The sequence below is a fragment of the Oncorhynchus nerka genome, linkage group LG18, assembly GCF_034236695.1.
Source record: "Oncorhynchus nerka isolate Pitt River linkage group LG18, Oner_Uvic_2.0, whole genome shotgun sequence".
Lineage (NCBI taxonomy): Eukaryota > Metazoa > Chordata > Actinopteri > Salmoniformes > Salmonidae > Oncorhynchus > Oncorhynchus nerka.
The window spans coordinates 56,501,789-56,519,214 of NC_088413.1; the positions used below are offsets into that span (position 1 = coordinate 56,501,789).

The 17,426-nt window shown below is 41.5% G+C and overlaps 1 protein-coding gene across 1 annotated transcript in view; it reads right to left on the reverse strand.

The window, feature by feature from the left end:
* The window catches only part of LOC115146174 (fibroblast growth factor receptor-like 1), a 79,873-nt gene that overhangs the window by 23,009 nt on the left and 39,438 nt on the right, over positions 1-17,426 (reverse strand). The window contains exon 3 of the mRNA XM_065003353.1: positions 3,518-3,790. Coding sequence (XP_064859425.1) covers positions 3,518-3,790 — 273 coding nt within the window. The remainder of the gene's footprint in view (positions 1-3,517; positions 3,791-17,426) is intronic.

Below are 17,426 nucleotides of genomic sequence, written 5' to 3' on the forward strand. Positions count from 1 at the left end.
ACCTGTCAGGTGGATGGATTATCTTGGCAAAGCAGAAATGCTTACTAACTTGGATGAAAACAAATTCGTGCACAACATTAGAGAGAAGCCGTTTGTGCATATCGAACATTTCTGGGACCTTTTATTTCAGTTCATGAAACATGGGACCAACACTTTACATGTTATGTTTATCTATTTCTTTCAGCATAAATCAAATCCATGATGAGAATAATCAGATGAACTGATACCACACACGGACCTGGTGGCGTAGCAGGAAGATTGGAGTACCATGAACCAAGAGGTTGAGTTGAAATCCCAGGTGAGGGCATGTTGAATAATAATGACCGTATAAATGAACATGTACATTCTAATCATACATTTTAAATGCACTGTTTGTGACTATTCCTAATCTTGCCAACAGACAAAGAGTAATGAATGGATTAGTGGTTCACCAATCATGGCCTTGATTGGCTAGACAACGATAAGACGTGATGTATAATATATTTTTCTTTGGCTACAAATGTTCCTGCAATGTTCGCATGAAACATTTCTAGAACATTAATATCTTATGTTCTGAGAACAAGGCAACCATGTTCTGTGTATGTTTGGTGGGACACTGATGGAATATTCTCCTAACCCACAGAAAACTGGGCACATTAATGTTCTTGCAATGTTCCCATGAAACGTATCTAGAACATTCATATCTTACGTTCTGAGAACATAGTAACCATATTCAGGGTAAGTTCTATTTGACATTTTGGCAATGAGACCCTTTATGAACTTGTGGATACCATTTTTATGTCTCTGCGTGCAGTTTGAAGGAAGTTGCTAACCAGCACTAGGACAATTGCTAACTATTGTTAGCGCAATGACTGGAAGTCACTACGGGCCTTAAGCTTGAAAGCAGGCCAGGATATTGTCGCCACTGTTTCCCTGAACAGCACTTGAACTGACTGCAGTTGTTTCTTAATCTTTTTCTTTCTGAGCTCAAGTAAAAACAAACTCAAATGATGGATACTGTTCGCAGAGCTACATTGGAAGCTGGCCAGTATTACACTTCCCATTTACAATAAATCTCCTCTCTGAAGACACTACCAGCCTTCCTCACCAGGCATTGAACTACATACAAAACACAGTAGGAAAAAAGAAGGAAGTGAAGCGCTGCTAAGGTACACAACAGTAGATTTTGGTAGACAGAATGTGCTCTTTGGTATAAGGGGTCAATTGGTCATCAAAAAGAAAGGAGGACCAAGGCACTCTTCATATTAAAACTCAGACTTGTTTCGCCTCATGCCCTTCATCAGGGAGTTTTTAAACTTTTAACATGCCATACAAATAAAGGCATTTTAATTAATTATATGAAGAGTACATACAAAACACAATTAAGATGTTTAACAATTAGGCACATCAAGAGGTACAATAATTTCACCATTGATTGGAAAGTGCCGCTCACAATAAGTATGGACCATTCTACCGTTTTTAGGCTGTCAGTTCTCTCAATGTTCAGTCCTGTAAATGTTTTAAAATGATGCTCCCCTAATCTCCCTAGCCCAAAAAGCCCACCCCTGATGGAACAATTACCTTTAAAAACAAACAAACTGGTGGTGTGTGCCAGTCCCAGAGAGAAGGGGGGGGGGGGGTCTCTCTGACTGCTGAGAGGCTAGTGTTGGGTTGTCACGCATTCACCACAAACGGTGGGAAAGGAAAACAGAACGAGGCCAAACAGTTTGTGGTGGAGATCAGAGAGGGTGAAAATAATGTTGTTCAGTAAAATAAAATACACATAAGAAAACAGTATGCCTTAATAAAAATAAAAACATTTCTTTCCTGGGAGTAGGTAGAGTAGGTATCTAGTAATACAGGCAGGCAGGTTGAACAGGTTGAAGTTATCTTATACAATCTCACCCTGCTTCAGCGCTAGAATACTTTTCATTACATAGTACAGGGCTCCCGAGTGGCGCAAGACACTGCATCTCAGTGCAAGAGGTGTCACTGCAGTACCTGGTTCGAATCCAGGCTGCATCACATTTGGCCGTGATTGGGAGTCCCATAGGGCGGTGCACAATTGGCCCAGCATCGTCCGGGTTTGGGCAGGGTAGACCGTCATTGTAAATAAGAATTTGTTCTTAACTGACTTGCCTAGTTAAATAAAAAACAGGAAGGCCAAGCTAGATAAATCAGTTGTGAGTTACACACAATACTGTATAAGGAGAGATATGCTATATATCATTTGGATAAATTGACTGACTCAATGATTTATACACTGTGCTGCACTGTGCAATCATAGAGATATTTCTGAACTGAGCATGGTCCAATGTAAATCATGTGGGCAACCTGACACTGCAGGTTATTACTATCACAGCGAAGAGTTTACATGACGTAACAGCAATGTACAGTAAAATAATGTATTATAAGTACAGCAGACAGCCATGACATTGATGAAATACACTCGTGTGAACTTTGACATTCCTCCTCTTGGTGGGTCTATAGTGTATATCTAACCAGGAAAAATCAACAGTTTTGCACTCTTGTTGACATCTCAGTCAACTTCATATTGAACAGGAGCAAAAATAACTTTTGTTAGAATCACATTTCCCCAGATCCGCATCCCGACCCTATGATACTCGCTACACAATGGACATCATTCTCTTTCCCCACTGTTATCCTGATCTGATTTATGTGATTAGAGTTCTACCCCAAAACAAGGCCAGTGTGAGAAACCATCACAAGACCAGGAAGCAGCTCCTCCGGTCGGCCCCTGCTCTCCCCTCTCCTCCCCTGCAGGAGGCTCTGGACCTAATTAGGCATCTTAGAGTAATTAAACTAAACAGAGCTTTCACGCTCCACTCCTCTCATTCATCACGCTCTACTCAAGCACAGAGCCATCCTACTGTACTGTATGTACAGAGGCAGAGAGAGCAGCACTACGGCCTTAGTGGAGGAAGTAGACCAGTGACCAGTAGCTTGACTTAACTTACTGAGAGTTTAAATGCTTGACTCTTGCACACCACATCGTGTCCTCTTATATGCTTTACAGGGCTTCATAGGTTAATGTTAAGGTGAACATGTGTCTTGTTGGACTATTCCAAATGAAAGAGCCTCTGCTTTAACAACACAGAGTTTAGCCTGGGGATAGGGAAGAAGTTAATATATGCTTGAGTCACCGAGGATGATGCAATATGAAACAACATCCCATGCTGCTGTTGACTTTGGGATTGAGCAGTATAGGATATAACAGATATAAGAGAGGGGGGGACTAACTTCAATCCTCTTTCCTAAATCCCCTTATTTCAGAGCCATGAATCCATGGTGCATGGTATTGTCTTTTAACATCTGCATATCGACACGATCTTGACCTGAGCGGAAGAGTTAAGTGACTGACTAAATCGTTTCCTCAAAAGATGATGGCAAGTTTTGAGTCATGTACATGGTTTCTGGGTAGCATCATCGTAAAGGTGATATCACGGTGAATGGTATTACTTGGCAAACAGTAATATACTGTAATGTAGAGCAGACTGCAAGACACCTTTCTACTTACCGATGACAATGAGGGTATAGTTGATATTAACGCTGCCGAAGCCATTGGTGGCTTTGCAGACGTAGGTTCCAGCATCCTCGGCCTCTACCTCCTTGATCTTCAGGCCCAAGCGGAGGATGCGGAAGCGGATCCAGCCGCTGTGGATGTTGCGGCCGTCCTTGGTCCACATGATGAGGGGTGGAGGGTCTCCCTCCACAGAGCATGGTAGCTTGATGGAACTCCCCAGGCGCACTGGCTGTCTGTGGGCCACCCTCTCAGACACCCACGGAGGACCTGGAGCAACACACACAAATTGAGTTTAACCATATGTATGTTCAACAACAGTCTTCATTTAATCTAGACATATAATACAGACTACATTGATATACATCAATAAACCACATAGTACTGTAACTCATCTCTAATTTGAACTGATTTGATGCCAATTGATCTCTGACTTGGGCTGGATTGAATTAAGCAAAAACCCTTGAATGCTTTTTGGGAAGACGTGGGGGCTTATTCATTACCCCTTCTTTCGTCTGATTACGAGAGATGTTGAAACCAGATTGTAATAATTGGACTAGCCTTGTCATCCATTACAGACAGAGTTGGAGGCTCTGGCTCTGGTTGTGTGTAGCGTGCGGGAGATCAAAGCGCAACGGAGAGGGCAGGGCCACTGTGGGGTGGACAGCAGCCCCGCTCCCTGCTCCTAATTGGCTCAGGTTGGCCTCCTCTGATCTGGTGAAGTGGAGCTGGCTCAGACAACCTGTGATAGTCAAGTTACTTAGGAAGCCTGCACAATTCACTGAGACAGCTTAAAGCAGCAGTAGTGCTGAACCGGATCACAACATAACAGAGAGAAACTGAGCACAGTGAAACAACAGAAATTAGCAGATGAGTAGGGTAAACAATGTGGAGAATGCAACGTAATTTAACAAAACAGTTACTGCTCTTAAAATTAGCACTTGGCGTAGTCTGTCTTTCAATACAAATTGTCAGTCTGGTAGCAGTAAAACCTTTGGGAAGGCAGAATAAACAAGACCTCTCTCAACACACACTTAGTCACATTCCAACAGTGCATTTCACACATATGGTAAACAAGCAGTTCATTACAGAGATGGGGGTGTATAGGGAAGGGGGCTGCAGATAACTCCATCTGGGCCTTTATTGGTCACGTTGCTAACAGATGTGGCTGAACTCAACAGCAGGTAAAGGATCTGGAACCCTGGGCTGCCTGGGGGTAGTAACCCTTGGGGGAGGTGGACTTCAGGGTCTGTTCATTGTAATGGTAACAGACCCCTCACAAGTTGTGTGTACCATTTTTTAAAACTGCATTATCAACACACTAATCTACTAGACTGCATAAGGTGGACAGTCAAAGGGTGAGTGTACGCTATCCTTTCACTCCACTCTGACTGCTCCATGAGAAGGTGAACCCTATGCTATGTTAAATCCGTCTTACACACAGACGTACTCCCAGATACGCACGTGGAGTGCACAGGCTCTGCCGTCCTCTTTGGCCTTCCTGTTCTGCAGCATGCACAGGAAATTGTAAGTGTCACTGTTTACGTCTGTGGGGAGAACGTGACCACAGTCTTTTTCGGGTTTTCAGCCGGCCCATATCTCACTCCTCTGCTACCATGAGAGTAGAACAGAGGGACTCAGTGTTCACTCCTCCTCAACAGACTATCTGCTCAGAACCACAGAGAGAGTGAGAGAGAGGTCACCGCACATGGAGGAAATACCCCCTGCCCAGCCTGAGTCTCAGCTTCACTAATTCATAAAGCTAATGAGTGTTTATCTAATGCAATCAACTGCTTTTAAATGTGCAATGACAACAGAGAAGCGACCTTCTACCACAGATGAAATAAACTACTAACTCATTTCTATCAACTAACCAGGCCTATAGCAAACTGTCAAAATGCACTAATTCAGCATTATCAGAACAAAGCCTTAGGGGTCAAGTTTTTCTAACCCCACATTCTCTTTCTTCTGTATCATGAGAATGATCTTTTGGAGAAATGTTATTTTCAAAGAGCGCATTGTTTATGCAAGAAGAAGAAAAGAGTATTTCTTTAGTGTTGTTAAAGAACAGAAAGCTCACAAACACTTTTTTTGCCCCCCGAAAAAACACTTCGGCTTAATAAACTAGAAGAGGGCTTGGCAGCCACATCAAGTGCGTGGAATGTGCAACAAATGATTTCCTCCCTCAGTCTCTCCTCTTTAAAAGCCTTTTGATGTGCTTTGAAAAACAAGACATGAAGAGGTGCTGAAAGTCAAGGCCACCGTCTGAATAACGTAATAAGTGTTTGTGCAGTATGAATGACCACCATCCTCTCCTCAACAGAAATACTTCTCCTCCTCTATCTCAAGGACAGGTTCTTTTAAAATTGTAACTGAAATGAAGCCTCAGATGAAATGCTTAGAGACAGAGACCCTCCCTGTGAAGTAAATACTCAATAGGTCCATTGCAGTGACATCAGTTTGTAACTCTGTTACACACTTAGATTCAGTTTGTTCTTTTACATGATCTATGACACACCGCATACTTCAATCTACTCTAACAAAGTCTGTTCATGTCAGTGGAGGAACTCTGTTACTAAACAGTGGGATGACAAATGGAACTCTGTTACTAAACAGTGGGATGACAAATGGAACTCTGTTACTAAACAGTGAGATGACAAATGGAGCTCTGTTACTAAACAGTGGGATGACAAATGGAACTCTGTTACTAAACAGTGGGATGACAAATGGAACTCTGTTACTAAACAGTGGGATGACAAATGGAACTCTGTTACTAAACAGTGGGATGACAAATGGAACTCTGTTACTAAACAGTGAGATGACAAATGGAGCTCTGTTACTAAACAGTGGGATGACAAATGGAACTCTGTTACTAAACAGTGGGATGACAAATGGAACTCTGTTACTAAACAGTGGGATGACAAATGGAACTCTGTTACTAAACAGTGAGATGACAAATGGAGCTCTGTTACTAAACAGTGGGATGACAAATGGAACTCTGTTACTAAACAGTGGGATGACAAATGGAACTCTGTTACTAAACAGTGAGATGACAAATGGAGCTCTGTTACTAAACAGTGGGATGACAAATGGAACTCTGTTACTAAACAGTGAGATGACAAATGGAGCTCTGTTACTAAACAGTGGGATGACAAATGGAACTCTGTTACTAAACAGTGGGATGACAAATGGAACTCTGTTACTAAACAGTGGGATGACAAATGGAACTCTGTTACTAAACAGTGGGATGACAAATGGAACTCTGTTACTAAACAGTGAGATGACAAATGGAGCTCTGTTACTAAACAGTGGGATGACAAATGGAACTCTGTTACTAAACAGTGGGATGACAAATGGAACTCTGTTACTAAACAGTGGGATGACAAATGGAACTCTGTTACTAAACAGTGGGATGACAAATGGAACTCTGTTACTAAACAGTGACAAATGGAGCTCTGACAAATGGGATGACAAATGGAACTCTGTTACTAAACAGTGGGATGACAAATGGAACTCTGTTACTAAACAGTGGGATGACAAATGGAACTCTGTTACTAAACAGTGGATGATGACAAATGGAACTCTGTTACTAAACAGTGGGATGACAAATGGAACTCTGTTACTAAACAGTGAGATGACAAATGGAGCTCTGTTACTAAACAGTGGGATGACAAATGGAACTCTGTTACTAAACAGTGGGATGACAAATGGAACTCTGTTACTAAACAGTGGGATGACAAATGGAACTCTGTTACTAAACAGTGGGATGACAAATGGAACTCTGTTACTAAACAGTGGGATGACAAATGGAAGCTCTGTTACTAAACAGTGGATGACAAATGGAACTCTGTTACTAAACAGTGGGATGACAAATGGAACTCTGTTACTAAACAGTGAGATGACAAATGGAACTCTGTTACTAAACAGTGGGATGACAAATGGAACTCTGTTACTAAACAGTGGGATGACAAATGGAACTCTGTTACTAAACAGTGGGATGACAAATGGAACTCTGTTACTAAACAGTGGGATGACAAATGGAACTCTGTTACTAAACACTGGGATGACAAATGGAAACTAACAGTGAGATGACAAATGAGCTCTGTTACTAAACAGTGGGATGACAAATGGAACTCTGTTACTAAACAGTGGGATGACAAATGGAACTCTGTTACTAAACAGTGAGATGACAAATGGAGCTCTGTTACTAAACAGTGGGATGACAAATGGAACTCTGTTACTAAACAGTGGGATGACAAATGGAACTCTGTTACTAAACAGTGGGATGACAAATGGAGCTCTGTTACTAAACAGTGGGATGACAAATGGAACTCTGTTACTAAACAGTGGGATGACAAATGGAACTCTGTTACTAAACAGTGGGATGACAAATGGAACTCTGTTACTAAACAGTGGGATGACAAATGGAACTCTGTTACTAAACAGTGGGATGACAAATGGAACTCTGTTACTAAACAGTGAGATGACAAATGGAACTCTGTTACTAAACAGTGGGATGACAAATGGAACTCTGTTACTAAACAGTGGGATGACAAATGGAACTCTGTTACTAAACAGTGGATGACAAATGGAGATGACAAATGGAGCTCTGTTACTAAACAGTGGGATGACAAATGGAACTCTGTTACTAAACAGTGGGATGACAAATGGAACTCTGTTACTAAACAGTGGGATGACAAATGGAACTCTGTTACTAAACAGTGGGATGACAAATGGAACTCTGTTACTAAACAGTGAGGATGACAAATGGAACTCTGTTACTAAACAGTGGGATGACAAATGGAACTCTGTTACTAAACAGTGGGATGACAAATGGAACTCTGTTACTAAACAGTGGGATGACAAATGGAACTCTGTTACTAAACAGTGAGATGACAAATGGAACTCTGTTACTAAACAGTGGGATGACAAATGGAACTCTGTTACTAAACAGTGGGATGACAAATGGAACTCTGTTACTAAACAGTGAGATGACAAATGGAACTCTGTTACTAAACAGTGGGATGACAAATGGAACTCTGTTACTAAACAGTGGGATGACAAATGGAACTCTGTTACTAAACAGTGGGATGACAAATGGAACTCTGTTACTAAACAGTGAGATGACAAATGGAGCTCTGTTACTAAACAGTGGGATGACAAATGGAACTCTGTTACTAAACAGTGGGATGACAAATGGAACTCTGTTACTAAACAGTGAGATGACAAATGGAGCTCTGTTACTAAACAGTGGGATGACAAATGGAACTCTGTTACTAAACAGTGGGATGACAAATGGAACTCTGTTACTAAACAGTGGGATGACAAATGGAACTCTGTTACTAAACAGTGGGATGACAAATGGAACTCTGTTACTAAACAGTGAGATGACAAATGGAGCTCTGTTACTAAACAGTGGGATGACAAATGGAACTCTGTTACTAAACAGTGGGATGACAAATGGAACTCTGTTACTAAACAGTGGGATGACAAATGGAACTCTGTTACTAAACAGTGAGATGACAAATGGAGCTCTGTTACTAAACAGTGGGATGACAAATGGAACTCTGTTACTAAACAGTGGGATGACAAATGGAACTCTGTTACTAAACAGTGGGATGACAAATGGAACTCTGTTACTAAACAGTGGGATGACAAATGGAACTCTGTTACTAAACAGTGAGATGACAAATGGAGCTCTGTTCTGCTAAACAGTGGGATGACAAATGGAACTCTGTTACTAAACAGTGGGATGACAAATGGAACTCTGTTACTAAACAGTGAGATGACAAATGGAGCTCTGTTACTAAACAGTGGGATGACAAATGGAACTCTGTTACTAAACAGTGGGATGACAAATGGAACTCTGTTACTAAACAGTGGGATGACAAATGGAACTCTGTTACTAAACAGTGGGATGACAAATGGAACTCTGTTACTAAACAGTGGGATGACAAATGGAACTCTGTTACTAAACAGTGAGATGACAAATGGAGCTCTGTTACAAAACAGTGGGATGACAAATGGAACTCTGTTACTAAACAGTGAGATGACAAATGGAGCTCTGTTACTAAACAGTGGGATGACAAATGGAACTCTGTTACTAAACAGTGGGATGACAAATGGAACTCTGTTACTAAACAGTGGGATGACAAATGGAACTCTGTTACTAAACAGTGGGATGACAAATGGAACTCTGTTTAAACTGGGATGACAAATGGAGCTCTGTTACTGGGATGACAAATGGAACTCTGTTACTCAACAGTGGGATGACAAATGGAACTCTGTTACTCAACAGTGGGATGACAAATGGAACTCTGTTACTAAACAGTGGGATGACAAATGGAACTCTGTTACTAAACAGTGGGATGACAAATGGAACTCTGTTACTCAACAGTGGGATGACAAATGGAACTCTGTTACTAAACAGTGGGATGACAAATGGAACTCTGTTACTCAACAGTGGGATGACAAATTGAGCTCTGTTACTAAACAGTGGGATGACAAATGGAACTCTGTTACTAAACAGTGGGATGACAAATGGAACTCTGTTACTAAACAGTGGGATGACAAATGGAACTCTGTTACTAAACAGTGGGATGACAAATGGAACTCTGTTACTAAACAGTGAGATGACAAATGGAGCTCTGTTACTAAACAGTGGGATGACAAATGGAACTCTGTTACTAAACAGTGGGATGACAAATGGAACTCTGTTACTAAACAGTGGGATGACAAATGGAACTCTGTTACTAAACAGTGGGATGACAAATGGAACTCTGTTACTAAACAGTGGGATGACAAATGGAGCTCTGTTACTAAACAGTGGGATGACAAATGGAACTCTGTTACTCAACAGTGGGATGACAAATGGAACTCTGTTACTCAACAGTGGGATGACAAATGGAACTCTGTTACTAAACAGTGGGATGACAAATGGAACTCTGTTACTAAACAGTGGGATGACAAATGGAACTCTGTTACTCAACAGTGGGATGACAAATGGAACTCTGTTACTCAACAGTGGGATGACAAATGGAACTCTGTTACTCAACAGTGGGATGACAAATGGAACTCTGTTACCAAACAGTGGGATGACAAATGGAACTCTGTTACTAAACAGTGGGATGACAAATGGAACTCTGTTACTCAACAGTGGGATGACAAATGGAACTCTGTTACTCAACAGTGGGATGACAAATGGAGCTCTGTTACTAAACAGTGGGATGACAAATGGAACTCTGTTACTCAACAGTGGGATGACAAATGGAACTCTGTTACTAAACAGTGGGATGACAAATGGAACTCTGTTACTCAACAGTGGGATGACAAATGGAACTCTGTTACTCAACAGTGGGATGACAAATGGAACTCTGTTACTAAACAGTGGGATGACAAATGGAACTCTGTTACTCAACAGTGGGATGACAAATGGAACTCTGTTACTCAACAGTGGGATGACAAATGGAACTCTGTTACTCAACAGTGGGATGACAAATGGAACTCTGTTACTCAACAGTGGGATGACAAATGGAACTCTGTTACTCAACAGTGGGATGACAAATGGAACTCTGTTACTCAACAGTGGGATGACAAATGGAACTCTGTTACTCAACAGTGGGATGACAAATGGAGCTCTGTTACTAAACAGTGGGATGACAAATGGAACTCTGTTACTCAACAGTGGGATGACAAATGGAACTCTGTTACTCAACAGTGGGATGACAAATGGAACTCTGTTACTCAACAGTGGGATGACAAATGGAACTCTGTTACTCAACAGTGGGATGACAAATGGAACTCTGTTACTCAACAGTGGGATGACAAATGGAACTCTGTTACTCAACAGTGGGATGACAAATGGAACTCTGTTACTCAACAGTGGGATGACAAATGGAACTCTGTTACTCAACAGTGGGATGACAAATGGAACTCTGTTACTCAACAGTGGGATGACAAATGGAACTCTGTTACTCAACAGTGGGATGACAAATGGAACTCTGTTACTCAACAGTGGGATGACAAATGGAACTCTGTTACTCAACAGTGGGATGACAAATGGAACTCTGTTACTAAACAGTGGGATGACAAATGGAACTCTGTTACTAAACAGTGGGATGACAAATGGAACTCTGTTACTAAACAGTGGGATGACAAATGGAGCTCTGTTACTAAACAGTGGGATGACAAATGGAACTCTGTTACTCAACAGTGGGATGACAAATGGAACTCTGTTACTCAACAGTGGGATGACAAATGGAACTCTGTTACTAAACAGTGGGATGACAAATGGAACTCTGTTACTCAACAGTGGGATGACAAATGGAACTCTGTTACTAAACAGTGGGATGACAAATGGAACTCTGTTACTCAACAGTGGGATGACAAATGGAACTCTGTTACTCAACAGTGGGATGACAAATGGAACTCTGTTACTAAACAGTGGGATGACAAATGGAACTCTGTTACTAAACAGTGGGATGACAAATGGAAATCTGTTACTCAACAGTGGGATGACAAATGGAACTCTGTTACTCAACAGTGGGATGACAAATGGAGCTCTGTTACTAAACAGTGGGATGACAAATGGAACTCTGTTACTCAACAGTGGGATGACAAATGGAACTCTGTTACTAAACAGTGGGATGACAAATGGAACTCTGTTACTCAACAGTGGGATGACAAATGGAACTCTGTTACTCAACAGTGGGATGACAAATGGAACTCTGTTACTAAACAGTGGGATGACAAATGGAACTCTGTTACTCAACAGTGGGATGACAAATGGAACTCTGTTACTCAACAGTGGGATGACAAATGGAACTCTGTTACTCAACAGTGGGATGACAAATGGAACTCTGTTACTCAACAGTGGGATGACAAATGGAACTCTGTTACTCAACAGTGGGATGACAAATGGAACTCTGTTACTCAACAGTGGGATGACAAATGGAACTCTGTTACTCAACAGTGGGATGACAAATGGAGCTCTGTTACTAAACAGTGGGATGACAAATGGAACTCTGTTACTCAACAGTGGGATGACAAATGGAACTCTGTTACTCAACAGTGGGATGACAAATGGAACTCTGTTACTCAACAGTGTGATGACAAATGGAACTCTGTTACTCAACAGTGGGATGACAAATGGAACTCTGTTACTCAACAGTGGGATGACAAATGGAACTCTGTTACTCAACAGTGGGATGACAAATGGAACTCTGTTACTAAACAGTGGGATGACAAATGGAACTCTGTTACTCAACAGTGGGATGACAAATGGAACTCTGTTACTAAACAGTGGGATGACAAATGGAACTCTGTTACTCAACAGTGGGATGACAAATGGAACTCTGTTACTCAACAGTGGGATGACAAATGGAACTCTGTTACTCAACAGTGGGATGACAAATGGAACTCTGTTACTAAACAGTGGGATGACAAATGGAACTCTGTTACTAAACAGTGGGATGACAAATGGAACTCTGTTACTCAACAGTGGGATGACAAATGGAACTCTGTTACTCAACAGTGGGATGACAAATGGAGCTCTGTTACTAAACAGTGGGATGACAAATGGAACTCTGTTACTCAACAGTGGGATGACAAATGGAACTCTGTTACTAAACAGTGGGATGACAAATGGAACTCTGTTACTCAACAGTGGGATGACAAATGGAACTCTGTTACTCAACAGTGGGATGACAAATGGAACTCTGTTACTAAACAGTGGGATGACAAATGGAACTCTGTTACTCAACAGTGGGATGACAAATGGAACTCTGTTACTCAACAGTGGGATGACAAATGGAACTCTGTTACTCAACAGTGGGATGACAAATGGAACTCTGTTACTCAACAGTGGGATGACAAATGGAACTCTGTTACTCAACAGTGGGATGACAAATGGAACTCTGTTACCCAACAGTGGGATGACAAATGGAGCTCTGTTACTAAACAGTGGGATGACAAATGGAACTCTGTTACTCAACAGTGGGATGACAAATGGAACTCTGTTACTCAACAGTGGGATGACAAATGGAACTCTGTTACTCAACAGTGGGATGACAAATGGAACTCTGTTACTCAACAGTGGGATGACAAATGGAACTCTGTTAATCAACAGTGGGATGACAAATGGAACTCTGTTACTCAACAGTGGGATGACAAATGGAACTCTGTTACTCAACAGTGGGATGACAAATTGAACTCTGTTACTCAACAGTGGAATGACAAATGGAACTCTGTTACTAAACAGTGGGATGACAAATGGAACTCTGTTACTAAACAGTGGTATGACAAATGGAACTCTGTTACTAAACAGTGGGATGACAAATGGAACTCTGTTACTAAACAGTGGGATGACAAATGGAACTCTGTTACTAAACAGTGGGATGACAAATGGAGCTCTGTTATTAAACAGTGGGATGACAAATGGAACTCTGTTACTCAACAGTGGGATGACAAATGGAACTCTGTTACTCAACAGTGGGATGACAAATGGAACTCTGTTACTCAACAGTGGGATGACAAATGGAACTCTGTTACTCAACAGTGGGATGACAAATGGAACTCTGTTACTCAACAGTGGGATGACAAATGGAACTCTGTTACTCAACAGTGGGATGACAAATGGAACTCTGTTACTCAACAGTGGGATGACAAATGGAACTCTGGAAGATTTACATCAAACGGGTCAGCACTTGAGTGTTTACACAACTGGTTTGCGTTATTAGTGTCCCTGTAAATGGAAAGCATTACATATGACCGCATGCATGAGCTTTCCCGTGTTGCCGTAATGGTGAAGGGCCTTATTTTAGCCGGGCTCTGCGTTAAAATGGAATCTTTCATGGTGAGCAAGAGGAGGTCTGCCGACTCACAGAATTAGCTCTGTTTTTCTTTGCTCAATTTGGTGATGGATTATTTTAAGAGAAAAGGGCACATTAAACAAGAGGCATTCTTGTGATTCAGGCTAAATATATCTCTGGTTTTATTAACCGTTTGGAGGGGTTAAGCAACTGTTAATTCAACACGAGGACAAAGCTAGAGAGAAACAGAGCAGGGAATCAGAGAATGAGAAAGGAAGAGGGGAACACACAAGCAGACTGTAGTAGGCTGCCAGGCTTCAGTGATGTTCAGATGGGCTGGCAGCTCTTCCCTCCTTTCTGTTTTCTTCTTCAAAACACCTGCGGATTTGTAATGATGTGTACATGCATTTTTTACTCTCTACGAGTGCTTTGGTCTTTCTCGTCATCACAAACAGGTCAATAAAGGAATGACTCCATTGCTGACAGACATTAGAATAGAGAACACCTGGGTCTCAAGAAACCGCACTCGGTGATGCATGCAATACAGTAAACAACACACTTACAGAGCATTCGGAAAGTATTCTAACCCCTTTTTCCACATTTTGTTACGTTACAGCCTTGTTCTAAAATGTATTAAATTGTTTTTTTCCTTCATCAATCTACACACAATACCCCATATTGACAAAGCAAAAATAGTTTTTTAAAACGTTTTTGCTAATTGATAATAAATTAAAAAAATGAAATATCACATTTACTTAAGTTTTCAGACCCTTAACTCAGTACTTTGTTGTAGCTCCTTTGACAGCGATTACAGCCTTCACACTACAAGCTTGGCACACTTGTATTTGGGGAGTTTATCCCATTGTTCTCTGCAGATCCTCTCAAGCTCTATCAGGTTGGATGGGGAGCAATGCTGCACAGGTCTCTCCAGAGATGTTTGATTGGGTTCAAGTCCAGGCTCTGACTGGAACACTCAAGGATATTCAGAAACTTGTCCCAAAGCCACTCCTGCATTATCTTGGCTGTGTGCTTAGGGTCATTGTCCTGTTGGAAGGTGAACCTTAGCCACAGTCTGAGGTCCTGAGTGCACTTGAGCAGGTTTTCATCAAGGATCTCTCTGTACTTTGCTCCGTTCATCTTTGCATTGATCCTGACTAGTCTCCCAGTCCCTGCCACTGAAAAACACCCCCACAGCATGATGCTGCCACCACCATGCTTCACCGTAGGGACTGTGCCAGGTTTCCTCCAGACGTGACGCTTGGCATTCAGGCAAAAGAGTTCAATCTTGGATTCATCAGACCAGAGAATCTTGTTTCTCATGGTCTGAGAGTTCTTTTAGTGCCTTTTGGCAAAATCCACGAGGGCTGTCATATATTTGCCTTTTACTGAGGAATGGCTTCTGTCTGGCCACTCTAACCCAAAGGCCTGAGATGGTTGTCCTTCTGGAAGGTTCTCCCATCTCCACAGAGGAACTCTACAGCTCTGTCAGAGTGACCATCGGGTTCTTGGTTACCTCCCTGACCCATGCCCTTCTCTCCTCATTGCTCAGTTTGGCCGAGTGGCCAGCTCTAGGAAGAATCTTGGTGATTGCAAACTTCTTTCATTTATGAATGAGGGACGCCACTGTGTTCTGGGGGACCTTCAATGTTGCAAAAGATGTTGGTACCCTTCCCCAGATCTGTGCCTGGAAACAATTCTGTCTCTGAGCTCTACGGACATTTCCTTCAACCTCATGGCTTGGTTTTTGCTCTGGTATGCACTGTCAACTGTGGGACCTTATATAGACAGATGTGTGCCTTTCCAAATCATGTCCAATCAATTTCATTTACCACAGGTGGACTCCAATCAAGTTGTAAAAACATCTCAAGGATGATCAATGGAAACAGGATGCACCTGAGCTAAATTTCAAGTCTCATAGCAAAGGGTCTGAATACTTATGTAAATAAGGTATTTCTGTCTTAATTATTTTATACATTTGCAAACAATTCTAAAAAACTGTTTTTGCTTTGTCATTATAGGGTATTGTGTGTAAATTGCTGAGGTAGGCAGTAACGTAACAAAATGTGGAAAAAGTCAAGGGGTCTGAATAATTTCCGAAGGCAATGTAGGTCTTAGTCGTACCACACTAACACCATGGCTACACAGGTCACGCGTGTGCATGCGCCATCGTGCGCATGTTGATTTTGTCTATCCCCGTCATAGACTTAGACATCGCATCAGTGTATCTGTCCCATTATGGTGTTTGTGAGAGCACGGGCAGCACAATTGAGGCCATCTCCATTTAGAAGTAGTCCATTTTCTTCTTCTACTAGAAGGAAATTGTTGGCAAACAAACTGAAAGGGTGCCTATAATATGGTGATTTTTATCAAAATAAGTAGTGAGTCACAAACAAAAGAGGTGTTGTGCAAATACAGAATGCAACTTCCGAATAAAAACCAGTCTGTAAATATGCCCATATAGTTTCACAAACTATATGTCATGATCCAAAAGCAAATGAGTCACAAATTAGGATTTACAAATTAACGCAATACAGTTGTTTTTTACTGGTTAACACAGCATATTTTACAAAAATATTTTTTACTTTGCAAACACAACAGTGGTCAAATATGTTTTCGTGAATATGACTGATTAACTCTTGTGACCTGCATCTTACATATTTATGACTTGTATTACATTTGTGAGTTGCATTTTACAGATCAGTCGTGCAAATGTAATATACAGAATCTAGACTAGGACATCTTCAGTTCTCATAAAAATAAATATATTACAATAACTTTTGAAAATGCATCTGTTTTGGTATCCTAGCTTCCTTTCTTCTTTTCATATCTTAATTCCCTCCTTTCCTAGCTTGCTTTCCTTGATCCCTTTTGCTTCCTTTCCTCCCCTTCTTTGCTTTCCTAGCTCTCTTTCCTCCTATCCTCCGCCGCTCTAACCACTAGGCTACCCTGCCGCCCCAACATAACAGTAGCAGCAAATCAGGGGCCCTATGGTAGTGTCCACCCTAAGATTGGAAGGGTGGAGGTTCGATCCCTGGTCGAGTCATACCAAACAAAGACTTTTGATCTGATGCCTGGCTTTTTGGCACTCAGCATTAAAG